General features: G+C 39.7%; 1 protein-coding gene across 1 annotated transcript in view; it reads right to left on the bottom strand.

Moving 5' to 3' along the window:
• LOC139295286 (glucocorticoid receptor-like) overlaps window positions 1–24271 on the bottom strand; it is a 63910-nt gene that overhangs the window by 20395 nt on the left and 19244 nt on the right. The window contains exons 3-4 of the mRNA XM_070917451.1: window positions 4655–4812; window positions 2999–3025 (exon numbers count right to left, since the gene is read on the bottom strand). Coding sequence (XP_070773552.1) covers window positions 2999–3025; window positions 4655–4812 — 185 coding nt within the window. The remainder of the gene's footprint in view (window positions 1–2998; window positions 3026–4654; window positions 4813–24271) is intronic.

The raw sequence follows: 24271 nt of genomic DNA on the forward strand, positions 1-24271 counted from the left end.
CTAACAGTTGGCAGACATTAGTGTTCATTTGCTGACCAGCATCTTTTCCATGATGAAAATGAGACAAGAGCTTCATTTCAAAGCAATCTTTGAAAACTGAAACTAACACAAAAGGTATTACAGTTTATATCAACACTGTCTAATGCATCTTTCTTATACTGACTGGTTAAAGAAAAAACAACAAAAAAAAAAGCTGGATACATACTTGAACTGGCTTGACCTGCTGTTAATGCCAGTAATGTCAGCTAACACATTCATCTACAATTCCACTGAAAATGAAGCAAGAAACTGCAACAGCTGGGTCAAACCACAAACAGACACTGAAAATGAAATCACAGAGATCTATAAGAAGGGAAGCTAACACAACATTAGCACGGGCTGTGGATGTAACATTACTTTTAGCTGACTAAATCTTTCGTGTCTGCTATTGATAGGAAGGACTGTAGGAACCGTAACACATTTACTACCTGTACAATATTATTAAGTCACTTCATTTTCAATTTCCTCTATCATGCAGTGCTTTACATTATCTTGCCCACCTCCTGTATGCTCACAAGCGAGTGAATACTGCTGAAAACTGATTAGCTGAGTTTAATGATGTTGCAGAACAGCAGCGCTCTACGTTAATAGTGGCTGAAGCTAAATAACTTCTGCGATCAAGCAGTGTAAAGTAAGTTAGACTAAAGTTCATAGTATGGACTAATGTAACTGTAACAAAGCTGTGTTGTTAGTTACATAATGCCCAATTCCTATGTATAATACTTATGTTTATATAAATATATATTAGTAGCAGAGGCAGAGGTTTCTCTAGATATCTGTCAAAATCACCAATTCAAACTTACAAATAATTGCATTCTTCATAGACTGGAAATGAATCTGCAGCGTTGCTGGTGTGATGACAAGATAGCAGCCTGGGGGCTGCCAGTTGCAGCCATTGCTGATATCACAGGAAGTCATTGCAAACAATGGTGTAAACAGCCATCTGTGGTGTCAAAAGTGCCAGCTGAATCCCACTGATATCCTCTCTCCCTTATCCTGCCCTGATCTGCTAACAAGGGCCTGGCAGCACCCGTCAGCAGTGGTTGGTGAAGCCTCTGGCTGGGTTTGACGCTAACACTAGGATGTCGGGCTGCAACTAATGAGTGTTCGCTCAGTTGGCCAGTGGTTAGCACTGTCAACTCACAGCAAGGAACTCCAGAGATTGAACCTGGCCAGTTCCTTTCAATTCAGCAACAATTACTCATTACTTAATCCGACCGTCTGCAAATCAAAAAGGCAGCAACACCTTGTATGTGTGACGGTATAACCAGCAATTGTTATTTTTGATTACTAGTTAACCAAAACAATGAAATTACAATGATAACTTGAAAATCACATTTTTTATTTATAAGTGATTATAAACTCATAAACTCACACTGCCCAGTCTGTTTATGTGTTCCTGGATAATTCTAGGATGAAAGAAAAAAGCACTTTTCCCCATCTACATTTTTTTCTGCCATTCAGCAATCACAAGAAATAACTGCTGTAACTGCTTTGCAATTTTAGAAATTTATTTTGGCCTAAAGCGACCATAAAACCACAGTTTCAACTCCTTACTAAAGTCTAGAAGAGGAACCAATTCGTGCTACTGTCTTTGATACACCCAAGCCAAAAATAATGTTAGATCACATGATGACATGGAGGAAAATCACTGCACTGCAGAAGATGATGAAGATTTGGGGAGGATTGTGGCACAGTGAGCTATGGAAAACACTGTGGACAGATATGTTAATTAGTCCACAAATTAAAATTAACAGCTGATTTAAGTAAATACTGTTCCTTTGGAAAAAACCTTAGAAATAAACAAAACAAATAGTGCCTGTAAAAGTTACCTGTTAGTGTGCAGTTAAAAAACGTCAATTGTGCAAAGATGGAGGAAGTGATTATATTGACAATATTATATTTACCTACTGGCTAAACCAACCAACCATATTGATGGTCTTATACTCCAGTGTGCTCCCTTATTTATTCAAGATGTGTTGAAGGCTTTTAGTGCCAAATGAATGAGAAATTCCTCATTTCTGACAAGTGAATTATTCCACATCAATAGCGCCTCATCCTTTTGTGTTACTTTTGTTTTGTTCTAGTTACTCCATTTCCTGAAGTTCATCAGCAACTAAAGTCATGAACTTATTCTGAGTTTAGTTTTTTCCCCCTAATGTATAATGTGGGCCTCTCATATTGCGTAAACAATAAACTTGCTTATTGTCGCAGTCCAGTGAAAACCTTCTGAACCAAAATGTAGTGATTTTTCAGAAAGGGTTAAGGATTAAGTAATAAAATCCTCCTACTTTATAAGATAAATAAACCATTTAAAAACCGATTGGATTATCTGAATAATGCATAGCCACAAAGCTGAAAGCAGGGCTTCTGTTCTTAGCTCATAAAAATTTGATGTTTTGGAGATACAGTGTTTTCACAGGACAACGATTTCATGTTACTGTAGACTGCAATTGGCATTTGGAGTCAAAATATATTGATGTCAGTTGGCAATCAGTCCGGCAGGATGGCCTAAATACAGTTATCAGTAGTAATGTGAAACATACAGAGTGAATAAAACACATGAACAGCACAAGGGGTGATTTTTGACACCAGATCTCCGCTAATTAATGTGGGTCAAGTGCAAAAGAATGAACATAATAAGTGAACAGGGTGTGATTGCAATTATTGGATCTACCACCTGTGAGGATGAGGAGGTGGAGCATTCCAAGCAGCAGAAATTGAAGAGCACAAAATCACTCACAGGCAATTTACGCTGAATTACCAAATCAGAGCATTTGCATGCATTAACAGATAGTTGGCAGGAGGAGGCCATGCATGTGACTAGGCAGATTGGTCATATTTCAGTGCTGGAGGAATACAGGGACATGGGCAAATCAGAGGTGATAGTATTACCATCATCATCATTATCATCATAATTATAATTATTGTTGTTATTATTAAAAGTGGATTTATTTACCATCTGTGTTTTGTCGTGCTCTCCATCCTTCACCATAGAGACAACGACCGGAGAATGGAGAGGGGGGAGAAAAACAAAAAAATAACAGATATAACTTACTACTGTAGGCAGCTCTTTTCAAAATCAAACTCACACTTCAGTTTTCAGTGCTTGGCATTTACACCAGCACCACATAATAAAAAGCTGATAAGCTAGGTAACAGTCAACAGTCATACAACTCAACAAATCAACTGTGGCAGATTGATTAATTTTATCTGTCTTACTGTTTTTACACATATTTTCTGAAGGAATAGCATCCTCAAAATAAATGTTAGATTGTATGCAGGAGACTAAAAATGTCTGCAAAGTTTCCATTATCAACCACCAGCACATGTTGCATGAACAGTTCGCTGCATCGCCTTACATTCAGATTAACGATTCCCATACAGCAAGTTTGGTCCCTAACTGCATTATTTCACAAGCAACGTTAGTTACAGATACAGAGGAAACTGACAGATAGTGATAGTGAACGTAGGAGCAGACAGAAGGAAAAGGACAAGGCTGCCGGTCTTGCTAACTGGGACTTGAGCATGAGAGATTAGTGTGGGTCATTTCTGTGCATTTAGTACCAGTGTTGGGTTAATAATAAACACAGAGTGCTTTATATACCTAGGCATTACCTGTCCGTTGTTGAATGAATGCAATAATCCATTAACAGTAACATACTGTAGAGACAGCTTTTGACAGACAGGAAATGAAACAGAAACAGAGAGAGGCAGAGGGAGGTGGCAAAGCCTTTAACACAAATTACTTTCTGCTTGTCAAGTGTATTCCTGCCCCTCCCATCTTTTGTCTAGGCAATTAGTGCACAAACTCTTTGTCTGAGACAAGAACTGTATGAGAAGATATCAAATGTTCATGAAGCAAAGCAGCAGAATGACTGTCTTACAAGCTCATTATAATACTAGTCCTCTATAAGGCAGTACTATGTTCATCGGACGGACATCGTGGCAGTAATATTAGTATTAATTTTGGAGAAGGCTTTTTTCCTCTGCAATATCTTTAGATCACTTGCAAGTCATCTCTGCCATGATACAGGACAAACAGGAAATGTAAGAGAAGAGGAGGCGTTGACATGCAAGGTCAGGACTAAGACTCTAATCCACAAAAATGCAAAGTAAAGTACATGACGTGTGTCTATGAAAGCTCGAGAAGAATCCCACTATTCCACTCTGACCTTTGATTTTGATTATGAAATGATTTAATCTTCTGCTGCCCAAGAAAAGAGAAATGGCAGAGATGTTTCACTGCCATGCAACAGCTTCAAGAGTTGATCTTATGTAACTCAAATGAATGAGAAAGGACAAAATGTACAAAGTTAATGGACGCTAACCATTGCTATTAGGTGCATATGTACAAGGTTGTGGCTGCATAATACAGAATACACGGACATGAATATGCAAATCTGATTATAACCTGGTGTAAATGTGGCCACAATTCATCGGTTCAAAACGAAAAAGCTTTAAATGAAAACACGTTTATTTTTTATTTATATTTTATTTTAATTTTCATCCTTGTCCTTAAAATATAAAAATGAGGTTTTGGTGTTTACATGTAGTGTGTCATGTCTGCGTGACTGAATGAGTGGATGCAGGTAGGTAGGTGTGTGAGACCAACCTTCGACAGCCCTTTTGAAGAACACCTTGCAGCTGCCGCAGGTTACAACCCCGTAGTGGCATCCCGAGGCCTCGTCTGAACACACCAAACAGATCTTATGGGTCTGCCCACTGGGCTTGCTTTGGCCCGGCACCACAGAGCTGCTGGTTTCTCCTGTTCTGGGTGACAGAGAGAGACATGTAAAGACAAGTGAGCTGCATGTAAAATATAAAGATGTTTGTGATAAATTCAAGGCAGGCTGCGGAGGGCTGGTTTATGGGTATGGACAGCCTCAATGGTAGGTTGTACTGTTGCTAGGAGACATGAAAACCCTGTGGCCAAATCCGGTTGGCCAAGGAAAATATCTGAAGTGAAAGCAGGTAAACATTTCAATTGTGCTATTGTTTCTCTGATCGAGTCTTTTCCCATGGTAATGGCTAAAAATGAGACGTGGACAAGGCCTTGAATGTTCAAAACAATAATGGCATTGCTTAAAGAATTAAATTAAATACTGTAGGTTCCTGCAAAAAGAAAAATCACTGGTTCCAAAAACTTCAAACAAAGGAAAAGAGGAAAACTACTGGAACAACACAGCAGTCAGTCTTTTCTGTAATACAGCACAATGATGCAACTGACTGGGAGGTTGCCCTCAGATGAAGCTCTCTGACTTGATATAGTTGATGGTTTGTTAATTTTGATGAGCCCTCTGATCGTTTCCTCATTAATGCTTAATGTGTACGCAAATAAGCCAAACCCAATGAAGCCTATCACCGGCGACAGCTCTTCTGTGCAGTAACTAAGCTCTAAATCTTACTCAGAGCCTCCAATTTTGTTACAATGCACATTAAGAAAACTCACATGCACACACAGAGTTGTCGTTATCCCCAACTGTCTATAATTAGGCTTAAAGCAACCGAGGCACCTGAACAGAGGTGTGAAGCTCAATAACACCAATTTGTCAGATGTATTACAGGCAAAGCGCCAGCATGTACACTGAGAGTATGTCAGGTCTAAGGGGCCAAACAGACTCTAGACTACCGTTAGACTGACACTCCTGTGTAATCCACAACAGGAATTTGACAGCATTAGAAGAGCTTAAATCTTCTCTCCCTTGTTTGTTTTGGCAGCACACTAGTTGGAATGTATATGGGCATTATGTAACAGAGCTGGCTCGCTAAGCTTGATAATGACTTTACATTCTGGCCTATAGATATCTTAGCCCTGATTCTTGTGCTGTATCATTATTCAACTAATGCTCCAAGTGTTGTTTCTCGTCACAGGAGGAGAGAGTGGAGAGAGTACATAAATGAAACTTGTTAGTGTCCGTCTCAGAGAGCAGGAGCCGCCCCCACCCGTCTCCCCAAACAAGCCTATGACCTAAATTCGCAGCGGCCGGTGCCTCATGGTCATTGGAAAGACGACACTTGCTTATGCAAACTGGACGGCGACCAAGTGGGAGTAGAGGTGGAGGCTCTTGGAAGACGTCCAGCTAAGAAGTTTAGCCATAGCTTAACACTGAACAAGCCAAGATCATTCCCAACGCATGCTGACAGTTTCAAATAGTAGCGAGATTCAGAAAGCGATGCCAGCTCTGCTCTTGGCAGTCATCTGAAAAGTATACAATCACACTGTTTTGCAGATGGCATAAACAGAGGGGGAAGGGAGAGCGGGGAGCTTTTTCCCAGAGTCTGTAAGAGGGAGCGTGACCCTCACAGTGATGACAGTGCCTCTACAAGATGTACATTTTTGTCTAACTGAAACTAGAGATATCGTCCCTTTTGCAGTCAAAAATCAAATCCTCTGTTTTATGATTTATTGTTTAACAATTTTGAGGGGGAAAAATGCTATAATGACAATTAAAAAGATGCAAAGATACACAGAGACAAAAGGTTTAACATAACAACATAAAATACATAACTCAACCACAGACCTAGAAGGTTGCATGACTAACACCTAAATGACTATGTATGGCTCATTCTGAAACTTATCAAACCCACAACTTATAACTGTCTTTTACTCTCCGACAGAGGTACCGTAATCGACCTAAACAAAACCCTGACCTACATTTGACACCAAAATCCTACATACAAACCAAAATATGTATCCAACAGTCATTTTCACCTTGTTGTGCAATTGATCCTGTACATCCTGCAAACTGTATGATACATCAAAGACTATGTGATGTAAGATCGATTGTGTTCTTAAGAAGGTTTCCTGTAATATTTGCAGGACTTCCCAAAGTAATTACATTGCGTGACTCTGAAACTCACCCAAGCCCACCTTTGCACACTACAGTTAGACTTTATCTGCAACACTGACATTCTGAAAATTTTGGCAGACGCTTTCTAATATGTACCAGTCTTAAGTTTGGATCATCAGTCTTGCAGTAGTAGGGTATTTATAGAAACCGCCCTCTTTGAACCTCCGTTATGAGGAGCATGATGTGCTGCTATGTGCTCATCTTTCTGGCTCTCTCATTACTTGTCAACTTAAAGCAGCTATGGCTGGATTCAAGGGAAGATGCTGTGAACACTAATTATCAGGCAGTGCTTGACCTCTGATGGCTCTCTTGTGGATTGCTCAGCCACCGGAAAAAAGACAGACTGCCAGTGAAGCGGGAGATCACATGACACCAACCAACCGAGGGAAGCAAGTGTAGGCACTTACACCCTGTTTGCTTCAACAATTTGAGATTCATCAGATCATTAAAGGGTTTATTAGTTACAACTGCCCTGCAAGACTTGATCTACAATATTTTATGTTAAATGTTTTGTCTTTGTAATTATCTTTTCTTCTTTTTTTTTTATTCCATTTTTAGTATTTTAAAGTGCATTAGAGAGCTAAAAAAAACATTACATGTTACACAACTGTTCTATTCTATTCAAACATGACTTAAAATGGTGGGAATGTAAAATGGCCACAGGGTGGTGTTTGAATTAAACATTTATAACCCCCCTACTCCTGCTCCTCCCAACTCACATGCTCCTCCCCTGGCTGAGCCAACAAGTGTGGCTCTGAGCCATGCAACGCAGACTCAAGCCTCATTAGGAACGCCTCCATACAGGACCAGAGCGCAATAAAGATGTGCACTCACACACACACACACACACACAGCAAAAATGACTTGTGTGTGCTGCTAAACAAGAGCACATCACAAGCACATAGTGATTAACACACAAACACATCTCCAAGTCTGGTACACATATGCAGAAAATGGAAGCATATTAATCCAACAAACACACCTGCACACACAATCACTTTCAGGAGGGACAGAAGATACGAATAAACACAAAAAAGCAGTTCACTGCCCTTTGCTGTTCTTTCTCAACCCACACTGCTCTTATCGCCTGTGCACACATTTATGCGTGTTGCATAGAATTGGTTGTACCAGTGAAGCACTGGGTCTTAAAAAGGCAAAAAGTGTGAGCAGGCTGGACAGTGTTTACAATCTGAGGCATGCTGCCAATCGCTTCCCTCACAACTTTACTTCTACCTACAAACATCTCTTTCTGTGTGTGAACACATGCTAACAATATGTGTCAATACTGAGAGGCTGTGCAGAAATATTGGAGGGCCTTGGCAACAAGACTCAAAAAGAAAAACAATAAATTAAATGAAACCCTGCTGCAAGTGACAGAATGTGTCTGCAGCGTTTTGCTAAGAATGCACAATCCTCTCTATCTCTACACAAACAGTATATTTATAGAGAGAGCACAATGTACACCTGGAAATCAATTTTGACTTCTTTCCCCAATGACTCAGTTTGGAATTTAACAGAGCCTCCATTGTGCATTTTATTCCATTGTTGATAAAGATAACCCAATAACCAGGATGTTGATTTTTAATTAATCAAATAAACATGCCAACTGTTAATTTAATTGACATCAGAATACAATTGATCCATGACAAATGTGTTATACATATTCTTAATGACATAACATTACATGATGAGGCCATGGAAATGGCCGATCAGCACTAATGACAGTCCACAACAAATAAAAAAGCCTCTAGCAACTCTGGAGGGAAAACTGAACTGGGCTGACCTGCTGTGTCACTGGGGAATCGTATACCAGTGACTGCAGTGGGAACCGATGAGAGGACAGTTTTTTCCATTCAGATCAAAGCTTTTTTAGGCTAATGTGTGGGAGCAGATAGTACAAGATGAGTGGTGGGAGAGCGAAGTGGTTTCTGTCAGCAGAGAAATGTAGACTATGAGAACATTCACAGTGCTCAAAGAGGCGTGACACAAACATGGAAACTGGTTGACTTGGTCAAACACATTATGAGAGACATTATGGGGGAAATTAATGTATGCATTAGTGTGGTTTCTAACTTGCTTTGGCCCATATACTACAGTCTCGTAGCTGATCCCTTTGATAAAATAAACTTCTACATTTCTATGGGAACTATGTCTAAAACCATTGGATAATATTAAAATACATTGCCTTTCCTAATTTAGTTTCGCAACACTTTTGATAGCAAACACAGCTGTTGTTTGGATGGCAATCTATTGTTTCTGGTTATAATTTGCAGTTCTTTTACATTTCAGAAAGCACTGAGAAAGCCTGAGTGGGTAAAAATGACACATTTTTATTTCATTTTATAACCCAAGCACATTCATCTTAGCTGAACAGCTGTGCATTCAAGTTCAAGTTTCTGCAAAATATTTGTTTCCATCTTTTTTTATGGCAACCTCGACACACAATGAACATCCTCCATGCTCTGCCTACTCTCAGATAGTGAGTGGGTTCTCTGAAAGGCCAACCATTATTGGAGACCCATAGAGAATGGGGAGTAATCTACATTCAAAAGGCAAAACCTGATATTACTTGTGTTCACCAGGTCTGCCAGCTCATCTTACACACACTCAGTTTGTAGATTGGGATGATATTTATCCGACTGTGTGCTTATTTGATTCAACAGGTTACAAGTTACTACTGTTCATTTCAGTGGTAATATTCAGTCTTCACTTACACAGGTGCCTTTCTATATCATTATTGAATGTTCTGCAATACGTTATGCATTGCAGAATTGCTGGTATTGTGACACGTTATCATCATCAGTAGCCACATATCTTGATGGCATCACCTCTAAAAGCAGAAGGGCTAAAATGTAGGGCTGCAACTAACAATTATATTGCCCATCACAGGATCCCAGAGTCCATGGCGATGTCTTCAAATATATTGTTTTGTCCAAGACCCACAGATATTCAGTTTACAATGATAGAAAACAGAAAAACAAGAACAAGCTCATATTTGGTATTTTAGCTTGAAAAACCTTAAACGATCAATATCAATTCTCAAAATAGTTGCTGATTAGTTTTCGGCTGATTGAAAAAATGATCAATTGACTAAACATTGAGGCAGTTATGATACAGTTTCAGGTGTATGTAAAAAATTCTGATAGTCTTTTTCTATGCAAATGAACTTGTGTGGTCCCAGGACATTAAGTAGACATTAGTCATTGTGGTAAAGGACAATATTGTATTATTATTATTATTATTATTATTATTAATAATAATCCTTATATTCTGTGCTAACTGGCATGTGCAACAGACCATCTCTTAGATTTAAAAGCCGAATTCAAAAATCCAAGAGGTTCCTGTTGCACATGTAACACAATGGAAATTTAGATTATAAAAATAAAGACACATGCTTTATATGGTGTGATGTTCTGATGTTATACAAACACTGTGTAAACAATGTGGGCGTGCTGTAGGTCTGGATTCACATATGGCAAAAAACGTCAGCACTTATTTCTTTTTTTATAAAAATGTGACAAAATAAAAGTAATCTAATTATTTGGTAATACTGTGCAGCCCTATTGCATGCATCATCAACCCATTATGTAAAAAACAAAAAAAATAAAACGTGTTCTCTTGACTTAATCTCTATTGTGTAATTTCACTGTTTTACTGTACTTTTCCCTTCCTGCCTTTCCCTACTCTCACTTCCTCTCTCTCCATCACATCCGCCTCTCTCTCTCTCTCTCTCTCTCTCTCTCTCTCTCTCGTCCTCTCTCGTTGCTCATTCCTCCTCTTCCTCCTTCCTTTTCCCCTCACACCGCCTCATCTGCCAAGGTTATATAATATTCGTTATTACTGCTGCTGGGGCAGACGCCTCCCACCCACCCCCTCCAACCCCACCCCCCGCGCTCAGCCTCTCAGCCAATCGAGTGCCACTACTGGCAGAAGTATGGAGGAGGTCAGGCGAGTCATGGGATTATCCAACTCACCTACCCGGAGACAAGCGTACACAGCGTATGTGTGTGTTTTCTGTGTGTGTCACTAATAGGAAGCCTGCATGTGTGCATATGCGTGTGTGTTTATTTGGTCTTTGAAATACTGAGTGCAGCCTTTGGTTGCTAGAGAGAGGCACAGTTATAAAGCTACCCTTGTTTCAGAAATCATCATGTGATTGTGTGATGGCTCCCTCTTTTTTCCTCTCTTTTTCTCCCGCTAAACTCCACTCACCCCCCCCCACCCCCCCTCCACATCTGAGTGTCTACATCTCCTACACAGTACTGTCACTTCAATAATCATTTCATAGGATCAGCCTATTCTCCCCCCCGCGTAACTTGAGCAGTTTCAGTTGTTTGTAAGTTGTTGTGAAGTAGACGTTGAGGCGAGACTCACAAGTAAAAAAGTAAGTAAAAATTAAGTAAAAATTACAGCATATGCAGTTTGTCCAAATTCTACATTTACATTTACCCGACTAGGATCGTATGAATATTGCCTTTCGGAAGCAAAGGCGGTGTTACGTTGTTATAGAGCTGCAAAAACTGTTGAGGAGGTCGCGGTGGATGGATGAGTCAACAAATTACATCCATCTCCTATCAAGAGCCAACATTGGTTTCTTTTAACTGTAATCTCTCCTTCACCTTTACCACGTAGTTTTTGTACCTAAACACATGTAACCATAGCGGTGGCAGATTTGAAAACAGCTGACAAACAATGCTGTCTTGCAAATAGGAGCACCGGCTCATAATACACTCATATGGGTATTTATATATTTGAAAGCCAATTACAAACTACCTGCAATATTCTCTCTCTAGAAGAATAGTCTCTTACATTAATTTAGAAATCAGATGTAAATTGAGTCTCACAATCCAAAGTATCGGCGTGAAAAGACATGAAAAGCAACCTTTTTGAGCAGTGAGTTGTGTGATAAGCGAAGGCCAGAGTGAGTGAGGTGAGTCAGAGCGTTGGAGAAGTGAAAGCTCAAATAGGGAAAAACAAGTTCATAATTTAGTCAAGCACTCTGACTTCCTTTTGTTGTGTTTTTCACATTCACTACTCTCTCTCTCTCTCTCTCTCTCTGTCTTATAAAAATACAGCTCATAAAGAATCATTAGCAAAGCAGCCACGGTGACAGTAATTTCCACTGAACTGGGGAATTTTTCATTCAGATTCTGAGATAAATCAGTTACCGTCGTCTGCTCTTCTAACTTCTTTTCATCAGGCCTCAACACAATTTTCCTCTTTTGAATAATGTGTAGATGCACTGTGTGCTCACAGTGGACTGCTACAACATACAAATGACAAACACAGTCAAAGTCATTACAAATCAAGTCAAAAATGCACGGCCGAGTAGTGATGCTTTTCAGTGTGATCGCCGGCTAAATTTGCTGTCATGCTGAGTAGAAGGGCGACTCAATTTATAAATAAACAATATTGAAATATACCAACTGCTCCAGGGATCCAATATGTGCCTATTTTCTGGAAGCAGACGAGAACAAGACAAAATGAAGCTTCAAAGCTGTGAGTGGCCTCAGGGCCCCCACAATAATTCAAAATGTTCTCTCTGTGGAATGATGTTGTGTTGATCAGGGGATATTGAGGATATCGTGATACATGATTATGTTGCCAAACGGATGATAACAAGTGTATTGTATTTAAAAACTGATAAAACAAGGTCATGAAACATGATAAGGAATATTTGAGGATTGTTTGACATCACGCCTTACGTTATCTTGCCATTTAATATGATGGACGTCAATGTGATTATTTAATGTTATTATTTGCTTACGTTTATGATAGAAAAGGCATTACCATGATATTGATTTCAGACATACAGCATCATCCGGCCCAGTCCAGCGAGAGGCTTGTCTCTTTACGCGGCTTCAGTTATTTATAGAGATCCCAAGACAAGAGTGTGTGTAGGCAGAGCAGAAAGAGAAATCACAGTAAAGGGACAATCAACAGACAGTCAGGCCTTTTTCTATAACTTTAAAGTACAAGATAATGTCCAGAACAGAAGAGAGCAGTGGAAAGCAGCTGAGCGGGAGACACAACTTCTACTGTTCCTCTCTGAGAAGGGTACGGTTTAGGCTAGATGAAGTCACATGTTAAATCCCCGGAGCGTAGCTATGCTGTATTGGAATGTGGAGCTTTACAGGAAATTGGGCCACATGGTGAAGACCACAGGGAGCAGAATGAAGGGCAATGGCACAATCTCTCAAGTTTATCCCTGTTTAACTCAATATGAGATCTGTTCTATGACACCTTAACAGCATGTTCATCATGAAGTTTAGCAAAAGATAGATGATCTGCTCTGTCAAAATTACAGCAAGGACTTTTTAAGTGTATACAGGTCCTGTAGCTATTTCAAGCTTTCTTTCACCAAAATATCACAAAATTGTTGTTCTAGATATGGCAAGGTGCTTTTTTGATGCAATAAAAGCTACACTGAAAAGAGCATAGTTGTGAGCAGGTTGATTTTCACACTGAACAGAATTTAAAGAAAATAAATGCTACAAAACGTAGACTGCAACTGGAGCTGAAACCATTAGTTTAATCAAATTTTCTGAGAATATTTGCTTGTTTTTTTAGATATTAAACTGGATTTTACGTTGGTGGACTGACATAACAAGAAATTACCACAATTGGTAATTGGCCAAAAGGCCATTTTTTAGACTGCTACCTGCCACTATTTTGAAATTATTAAGATATTAATTATCTTTTATTAATCAAGTAATTATTTCATCAAATAGTGGTGAATACCCATCACTTAGTCTCACTAAAAGCTAAATTCAGTCTTATAATGATAAGAACTAGAGAACAGCAGCTAAAATTGAACATTTTTATTTCTTAAATTAATAAACCATCATTTTGACTTGATTATTAGGGACTATGGGACAGAACTACAGTGGTCTAATCAATTAACTGACTAATCATTTTAGCAATAATTTAACTTGTACTTTCAATTAATGAAAGGTCTCTGGTTCGCACCAAGGCCATAAACCTCACCTGTCTGGTGCAGCATTGAGGTCAAAACAAATGTTCAGCATTATTTGCAGCCCATCTTTGAACAATGTTTGATTAATAGAATGAGGACGGACTCTACTGACCCAGTGTGGGTGGGGACCCTTATCCACCACCTGGGAGGATGATTCTAACACTGCTGTAAAAAAGTGTGTGTTTGTGTGTGTTTGCAAGGAACCTTCAATTGCTCCCTGCAGATTCGATTTGCTGCTGACACATTGTGTATCTTAAATCAGATAGATGGCCAGGGCCTGAGGGCACCCATTTTCCCCTGGTGCCCTTATGTAATTAGCTTTCATTTAGCACCTTAATGCCCCCCCTCCTCCCCCGCCACAAATGACCCACAAGAAAGTCTTTCCTCCCCCGTTCACCCACTCTTTCTCTGTCTCTTCCTCCCTCTTTCTCGCTCACAGCAAGTTGACAGAAAAGACCACTTTCGTCTCTCAACAACTTACAATTTATTTACAGACATCACTGATGTGACAATCAACACCGTGAAGCTGTCATAATGGTATTCAAAAGGGCAACTGTGCCAACATAACTATAGGCTTATATTGTCACTTTCTTTTTTGTTGCTGTGAACAAGCAGCTGTGACATGCAGTACGTAAGCCAACAGCATTTACATAACAGAAAGCTTACCACAGCTATAAATATTTATCAAGGCCATAAACATCTAAATCATAATGATGTCAACATCCTACTGTTGGAGAGGAAATATTTCCACCTCCAGTTAAAATTCAAGTCGGACAGTTTGGGATAATACTCAAAGTCTCTTTCCAAAAGCAGAAATAATAATAATGTTGAAGCAAAAAGCCCAAACACATTTTATTTCAGAATTTATATTGTGCTAAATGCAAGGATGTGATGCACTGGAAAAAAACATTGGAAATTTCAAATGCGCACCCCCACAAACAAATACGGAAGTGCATCAGTGAAAAAGATAGCAATTTAAAAGTACTTGGATATCTGCCAACGAGGCTAAATAAAGGAAAAGGGAGTGGAAAGGAGTGGTGTGCTGTGGTGAGAAAATTCCACTACCCGTTCCAATGTTTGGTCTACATCTACTGCACTGAAACACATTGAAGGTTTAAACATACAACACAACAGAGAATGAGGGCTGGGGCTGGGCCAAGTGTTGAATGTCAGCCTGCTATGCACAAAATACAGTAGAAGCTGAAAGTCGATATGTGTACCCTGTGTCACCCCGAGGTCTGAGCTGACACAGCTTATGAAAATAAGAAAAAGATGACACCTAGCTACCATTACTGGCTGCTAGCATCGAGTGAGCGGACGCCATTGACTCCCATCATTGAATTGGGATTATATCGCTGCCCGCTAGCAACCAATGACTAGAATTGGCACTGACCTCAACCAAAGTGTGGTAGCTTTAAAATTGATCTTTTTCCCCTGTACTGTTCTCTGCTGAGATTATGTACGTTAATGCTGTTACATCCCAGGGATTTCCATTGGGGTCAGTGTGTGGACAGGCCTACAGCCCTCAGCCGTTTGGTGATTATTTTTACGATCATTTTCATTAAAACACTGACTGAGCAATTTTACAGTGAGGCAATCGGCAGACCTGAAAGCTGTCAGAGATGAGTCCGCTGAGCCCAACCTCACTGTAGTCAGTAATGTGGTCTGTGGACTCCGCTGCCAACAGGCTGAGTGATGGTGGAAAACAGGTCATGCATACAGGAAGGCAGGAAAGCAGAGCTAGCAGGCAAGAATGCAGAGAAAATGTCCACAGCGGCAGCAGCAGCCGCAACATTAACAGAGGAGAGCAGTGACGGCTTCAGCTGACTAATGGAGGGTTAAATTTACATACGCCCACCATCTCTGTCTGCAAAAAGATTAATGAAGTTGAAGATGCAAGCTGCATGCAAACTGAGTTGGGTAATCAAGAAACAGATTTTAATTCATAAGAACTTTCTTTATTCAATCGCAGGTGCATCAGTGCACGTGTAATACGTCGGACCATATCCAAATTATAAACATTTCTGAATCCCTGTACTGTTGTGATACACAAGCCAGCACTCAATCCCTTAATCAATGGCAGAGCTTCTCTCCAAAGTCGGCAGGGAAATGTTGTTGAAGGTGCAGAGTGATTGATGTGCAACTGTAGATTGGAAAATGATTTCCTTCCAACTGTATTTCCTTCTTAATTGGTTATCAGATGTTTGCATGAAAATGCAATTCTGTGTTTGCAGCCAACTCTCTGGCTGGCTTACTGTATTTATAAACATTATATTCACATACAGTATACAGTACATAGCTGGCTTATTAGCTAATGCAAGCAGCTGTGCTGTTGCAAATGTAGGTCATACCAGATTACAAACTGTACATGAAGCACTGCTTTTGAAACATTTTGCTTCATGATAAAACTGCACAATAATAAAATTACTCTTTATCCAACGATGGTGCACTATGAAACTCTACTGTAGCTCAGGCTCAGGAGACTGACATTTTCCAGAAATGCAAAACATTAACTCTCCAGTTATTTCTTCTGGATATTAGTTATGATTCTTATGATACAGGCACTGCTATTTGTGAGAAAACATGGCAGACAAAAGAGAGGAGCACCAATTAACCTTAAAATCCTAACTATGGCAGCATTTTGGCTTTCCAAAGAAAAACAACTTCTGCACTGCTGCAGGGTGTTAACTTTTTAAATCTGCACTGTAGTACTGCAGGAACACTAATTATCTATGGAGCTGCCTGCTGACACAGTGTTTCCAATGAAGTGTGACTAAAGAGGAAGTGACTAGTTTTGTCGTCCGTAACCTTTCTAGCGTAATTTGTTTTGTTAACTTGTTCAACCAGACAGATGGTGTCAACGCCTCAAAGTCCACAACCATCATTATGTACATGCAATTATACCCTCACAGCATAGTTGAAAATGTTGGATGGATGTTAATGATAAGACATCGATTGTCAAAATAAATTGTCATCACTTTACCTTTATCGGTAATAAACCTTTTTTTTTTTTATCATACACAGAAATTCTGGGGAGACTTGGTTATGTTATATGGATATGTTAGCAGTCATCTGAAAAAAATCATGATTGTCTTTTGATGATACAGAGATTAAAGGCATACAGTTTTAATTTAATTTTAATCATAAAAACAGTGACACTGACACAATCATTGACGAAATTCCCCTTCCTTCAGGCAACTCTGCGTCTTCATGACTAATGATGAATTTTCTGTTGTCTCATCTGTAACAGACTTATTTATAGCTGATAGTGATGTAGGCTAAGCAGTCGAACCATAACAGGAACAAAACAAAACAGAGCTGCACAGTGCAGCCAATCTGGAGACACAAATAACCATTAATGAAACAGAGAAATGTGGCAGAAAAACAGATAAAGTCAGGCCCAAAAAAAGTTCTCTTCTCATCTCTTAAAATACGACCTGTTCTGGACAGAAAGGCCTAAACAGTGCAGTCTGGTACATTACAACCAAGCTCAGTTAAATATTTATCAGTTATTACAAAACTGAGGCAATGTTTGTTTTTAACGGCTGTGAAGATGAAGCGAGGCCAAAGTGAACTAAATTCAGTGAAAGGCAATAGTCTCGTACTGCTCTAAGGCATGACATACAAACATGTAGAAAAGAAAAAAAAACTAAGAAAAAGTATACGCACACACAAATCCAATACCCTAATAAAAAAGATTATCTCATCATATTTTTCAAAATGATTACATTTTTATGGGTTTTGAGTTTGATCCCAGCTGCCTGCAGCCCCTGCTACTACAACTTTACTCTCCTGCAGTATCAAAGAGGCAAAGCAAACTTTCACCCTGAGTCCATAAGGGCACAACACTTCTTTTATTTGGCTATCCTGGTTTTAATGCACATAAGGTTGGCCTCTCTCCCTCTATCAAACACCCACGCATGCACACACACACACACACACACACACACACACACACACACACACACACACACACACACATACGGTGAAAGAGGCATCAGAGAATCATTAACGCAGAGAAGTACGCTAAATATCTCCTCATGAAGCCTCTTATCCAGCCCTCCTTCAGGTGAAATCATACCAGGGAAAAGAGGTGTGGTGTGATCCGAGCACTTTAACGAAAGAAGAGGAAAGAAAGAAAAAGGGAATTTATGCTTTTTATGAGTTGAAAAGCGGAGGGGAGATGAGAGGAAGGAGTAGAGAGAGTGAAAAGAAAGCACACCTACTAAGATAAGATTGAATAAATAAATTTGGGTGGAGGATTAGATGGCACAATTTTTTTTTTTGCAAAGATTTTGCAAATCAAGATTTCATAAACAGCTCCCGCTAAGTCAAGCCTTATTCAAAGACAGGAAGTGAGGAAAACGTGACAGGAAGAGGAGATGAAGAAAAAGGAGTGGGAATGACGTTAATCAAAGTGCAGATCTCAACAGAGATCGTACCATTGAAGGCAGGAACATTTCAGTTTCTTTTGAGAAGGCTAGTGGAATATGAGCCTCAGCACTGATGTCTGGCTCTGCCCGAGGGAGGGATCCTCCAGATGTTAGCTTTCCCTCAGGTGAAGTCATCGACTGATATAAAAAAAGAGCAGGGAGGGATAAAGAGCTTGATAAGAGCTCTGGAGAGGTGTTGCTCCTATTATTGTAATCCAAACAACCACAGATACAGCACCAACAACAAGCTCACAGCATGTCAGGGGGGAAATTACCTCTGCCTCTGTCAACAGCGCTGACAATCGTGCATGTTTGTTGGAACAGAATCAAAACAGTGTTGATTTGATATGAGAATCTCGACAAATGTCCGGACCAGCAGCAGTGAAAATGGTATCCGCAGTGTTGATTTAATGGAGGTAAACAAAACCATTAGTGGTAAAAGTAGCATTTTTCACCATGGGTCAACGTTAATGGAGCAACCACAAGAAAGCTCCACAAAGCAGTGTATCAGAGGTGAGCTCGAGAGAGAGAGAGGCTGTGTGTACTAATTCACTCTAAATACATTCCCACAAACACATGCACACACACACTTACTCCTCATAACTCTCCATGCTGATCTCCCCAGGTGCTCACTGTTCGTCTGACCTTAACCGTCCTGTGCTCTTTTCATTTCAGTGCACAGTCAACACTATGTCAACAGCCAAGCAAAGATCTCTAAATAAGGACGGACCTCCCACTCCACTACCACATCCTATGTGAGAAATATTTGGAGCACTGACAAGCCCTAGGTTATCATTTTTTAATTCATTTTTTTTCCCATTTGACTTTAATGGACAACAGGTGGGATGAAAGTTAAGATCCTTCTTCTACGTTCTACTTCTACGACCTGAATGAGCCCCCGTGGGTGTTGTGTCAGATTGCTTTTGCAGTGTTTTCTGGGATAATACTGTACTGTACCATTAAAACAGCCACACAGCAGTAAATGACTAGCGTAAACCACATGCTGAAGCCTTAAAAAGGGACCAGACAAGATCCTTACAGTGCACTGAAAACAGAGAAACATCCACCACAGCTGTATAGAGCTCAAAACTGACAACAATTTGGCACAGGGATTGTAAAGTACAGTAAAAGAAGTAATGGTATGTGGCCAAATATGACACCATGTCTATCAATCATCGGCCATCTTTACACGGCCACCAGTTTTCCTGTTTAGGGAAGAGTCAACGCAGTTCATGCTGCAAGTGCTTTACAACATAAATTACATAATTATAAAAGAAAACTATTATATTTGACCTTTTAATAGAATAATGTTGTAACGATATAATATTCTGTTCTTTTATTTCTGGTAATGAAATTTGCAGATGAAAAGGAATTTATTGTACTGCTTACTGCCACTTGACTGTTTCACCCCACGTGTAAAGGTCATCAGATATCATCTTTATCAATGTCAAATTATTGTCTGTTATTTCTTGTGGTATTCAGATGTTTCCACAAATGCAGCCACCACATCCTTCTCCTAACATCTGACTGGCTACAGATAAGAGACCTCTCTTCTTATATGACTTGGAAGACAAGTCATGTTTTTACTCAAAAAGGAAATCAAAGGTTATCACCTTTGGAAGGCCAGGTTGATTTGTTTAACGCACGCACAGAGCCTGCATGCCCTGTAAACTTGGTAGCTTTCCAAATTCTAAATTCCAAGTTAGTGAAACAGTTTCATGATATACAAACATCATACTGCACTTCAATTGTATTGATGTAATACAGACCGGATGCACCTTCCTCTAGTGTGTTCTGGATCCTGCCAGGTTAAATTAACACAATGTGTGACAAACATAATGTCAATTCAAAGGTCAATTTACTATAATAACTATACTGAATGAACAAAACAATGTCAATTCTACAAATGTTTAGAATTATTAGCCAATTATTAGAGCCATCAACCATGGATACTGATGGAAAAAAGTTATAGTATGGGTACATCGTTATCCAGGAGACTCCTGTGTTTCTGTGTTGAGGAACATTGAGGATATCAGTAAATATTTCGGCTCCTTCCACTTTGTTACACTATTGTTCAACATTTTGTGCATTTTGTGTACAAACACCTGTTAGCCTACAGCAGTCTGGATATGATCAAGCCACCCAAGCACTGAAGGACATATAAAGGTAAAAAGTTGGGCCTTAACAGGTTCACATTCATAATGTAGTTGGTTGACTGATTTCGGTTGCCACCGTGCACCAGTAGCCCCAAATTTTGCCTCATAGTTAAGAAAAATTCTTTAATAAATCTTCCATTTTTGGGCGGTTCAATACTCACTTCAGTTCAAAATGCATTAGATTTTAGAATAGTAGTGAAAAACTTGACCCTGGAGTTCAGCTCCATAGCAACAGCACTGAGAGAACAGCGTGACTAAGTGCAGTGAAGTTGTCTCACTCGAAGTGTTATGTTTTTCACCAGCATCAGCCTGCAGACATCCAGCAGCCTGTAAGCAAAACAAGCCTTCCTAAGGATTTCTGACTCCTGACCACCGGCTGTTGACCGTGTCACTCAGGTTAGGTTTCAAGATATTTTTAGTGCCTTGCTCAAAGACACTCTGACGTGATACGAGACTGTTGACTACAAATATTGAGGGATTAGACTGTGTAGAATATCACTACTGTATGTAAAAGTGTATTTATTTATGTACCTGGGACTTGATAAATCCAACTTTATTCTTATCAAATAAAGGAGAAATATCCATTCAACTTTAACATCCACTACTATAAAAACCTAAACCCCTTCAAAATAAATGGCTTTCATTGACCACTTGTTTTTGATTTTCCAAAAAGTTTAACAAACTTTTTACTTAGTAATGACATATTATTGGCTAAAATGACGCAGAATAGAGCTGACTGCAGAGGCTAATGTATTCTGACAAGCACCATTTAGAAGAAAGAGTGACAAAACAGCGGTGAGAGAGCACAGATGACAAGAGAAAGGGAGGAGAGAGCATAGCGGAGAGCAGATTGAGGAAAAAGGGAGAGAGTGTCAGCTGTAATTAATGGATAGAAAGGCTGATATGCCAGTGAGGAGGGAAATGTGGAGGAAAGGGAACAGCAGACATTGGAACAAGGCTTCTGAAACAAGGCTTTTGACTGTCACAGAAGGAGTTAAACTCATTTAATGTGCAAAGACAAAGGTGAACACGCAGCAGACGAACCAGCGCAAAACATTAATCATGTAAGACACAAAACAGCAAAGTCCAAACTTATAACAGCTGAGGAGGTCTGATCAATGGGCGTTTTCTTGGTGCAGTAAAGCACTTTGAGCAGCATCTTATGTATGCAGGGAAAACCAAAGAGATGGTGGAGGACTTCCGCTGGTGCAAACACACCCCTCCCACACCAGTGAACATCCAGGGAATGGACATTGAGATGGTGAAATCTTACAAGTACCTGGGTGTTCACCTGAACAATAAACTGGACTGGACTGACAACACAACTGACTGAACAGACTCTATCTGCTCAGGAGACTCAGGTCTTTTGGAGTGCAGGGGGCACTCCTGAAGACCCTTTTGACTCTGTGGTGGCATCAGCCATCTTTTATGGACAGACTGATTAAGAAGGCCAGTTCTGTTGTGGGATGGCCCCTAGACTCAGTGGAGGTGGTGGGAGAAAGGTGGATGATGGCTAAGCTATCATCCCTGCGGGAGAACATGTCCCACCCCATGCAGGACACTCTAGCAGCACTGGGCAGCTCCTTCAGTGACAGGCTGCGTCACCCGCGAAGGAGAGATACCGCAGGTCTTTCCTCCCAGCTGCTGCCAGGCTTTACAATCAGCACTGCTCCCAGTAGACCACACACACCGAAATGGACAATCCACATACTCTGAATGTAACAATGGTGCAATACCCACACCTCTCTATGTGCAATACAGTACAATCCCTTTACCTTTCTTTCTTTCTTTAGTGAACTTGTAAATTTGTAAATCTGTAAATTTGTAATTTGTTTAAAACAGTCTTTATTGTTTTTACTTATTATATCTTGATCTTCTCCTTATGTCTCTATTGCACTGTCCTGTATGCTGCTGGAACAATGCAAATTTCCCCGCTGAGGGATTAATAAAGGATTATCTTATGTTATCTTATGAAAGGCAACAAACATTTATTACTTTTATATCTTTTTTATAATCAAGTCAACACAGACAAGGTATGATCAAGTCAGGATGTAGAGAGTTAACATGATGTACTGTATATGCATGTTTGTGGCATTTAGGCCCCACTGTGGCAGAGTTTCAGCAAGAAACAGAGAAAACTAATCGACATCACTGTATACTCCGTGTAAAGATTTAGAGTATACAGTGAGTATTTAAAGATTGTACAGACTTTATGAAACAACTTCCTAATTGTGAAGATTTGCTGCTTTTTTGTTTCATATCATTGAAAATTGAATATCTTTGTGTCATGGACTGTTCATCGGACCAAAAAAGCAATTTGAAGACGTCAACCGTGGGCTCAGTAAATTTGTGATATTTTTCACTATTTTTATATATATTTTATATAATAATAATTGTTTGTTGCAGCCCCAGAGAATACAATTGATTTTTGTGTAGGTCTGCAGTCCTCTTCCAAAACACTCACTGCCTCCCACATTATTTGCTGCAAGTTCAATAGTGCTCTTTCTTGGCTCTTCTTTTAAATTTGTTTTTTAAATTGTTTTTGTTTTTAACTGTTTGGGATTGATCATGTAAGAAAGTACACCATCTTTCCTCTGTGTTTTCAACATGTGAGAAGAAAGCGGTGACCTAACTGTGGCAAATAGGAGGTTGTCAGGAATTTCAGCGTGAGCGGCCGTGGTCCACAGCTCTAGAACAATAACAAAGTTAGAGCGGGCTCTCAAACAACATGAAAGCACAGTACACAAACAAGGCTGAGCCTTGCAAAGGCAGTTTTGGCCAACTTTCAGCTACTGGGGGTACAAAGAAAACCAGGTCTGATAAAAGAGGATACTGTAGTTTAAGAGAAAATGGCGCTAGCTGCAAACAAACCGAAAAGACGAGTTAAAGAGGGCAGGAGAGTGAGACAAAAACAGAAAGAATAAACTGGGCAAAGAGTGAGAAAGAAGAGACAGATATAGAGAGAGACTTTGGCTCAGCTGGATTATGGCCCATTTACAGTAGAGCTCCTCCTCCTCCTCCTCCTCCTCCTCCTCTCCCAGACTGACGATGGTCACAGAAGGAACAAGCAAGAATTTGTCTTCGTTGGAGCCAGAAAAGTTAGTCAGTTAATTCTGACCACTGGCTGGGTATATATATATATATATATATATATATATACATATATATATATATATATACACACACACACACACACACACACACTCACGATTATATATGATTATACTGTATATAGACAAGTGGAAAGAAGACTTATTCTGTGGTAGATTAGAAATAGATCTAAATCATTTAAACCAGCAGATCCCTGTTACATCTTAATATTCTGTCCTCGTTTTTATAGAGGCTGAACAGACAAGGTTGATGGCAGACCTGATGCTACTTCCTCCTGCTGCCCTTTAAAAGACTGTGAAATAAAGCCGCTGCCTCACTGCAAGCAGAAACCATCACTGTTGTTTTCAACAAATTATTTCTAGTCTGCATTTAGCAGCACATACTTGATATCAGCATCACTGTGAAAATGTGTGATCATCAATCTCAAGAGCTGCGATTTCCTGCACAAGTCCCATGATCCACCTCTCAAATAAAGCTCAGATCACATGATCTATACAATGGGACAACACTTTCTGTACTTTCATGTACTTTCTTGTGTGTTATTGATTAGTTTTCATAAACCGTGATAAAGTGACATATACAGATAAAAACATGCACAGCTAAACTGTTTATTTCTAATGTGATGATACATACTATGGTATTATATACTAGGCTTTAAAGCTTCAGTTTGCATGTGATGAACAGCAAAGTAGCCTAACGTTG

This window comes from Enoplosus armatus, chromosome 13, assembly GCF_043641665.1.
Source record: "Enoplosus armatus isolate fEnoArm2 chromosome 13, fEnoArm2.hap1, whole genome shotgun sequence".
In the NCBI taxonomy this organism is placed as follows: Eukaryota; Metazoa; Chordata; class Actinopteri; order Centrarchiformes; family Enoplosidae; genus Enoplosus; species Enoplosus armatus.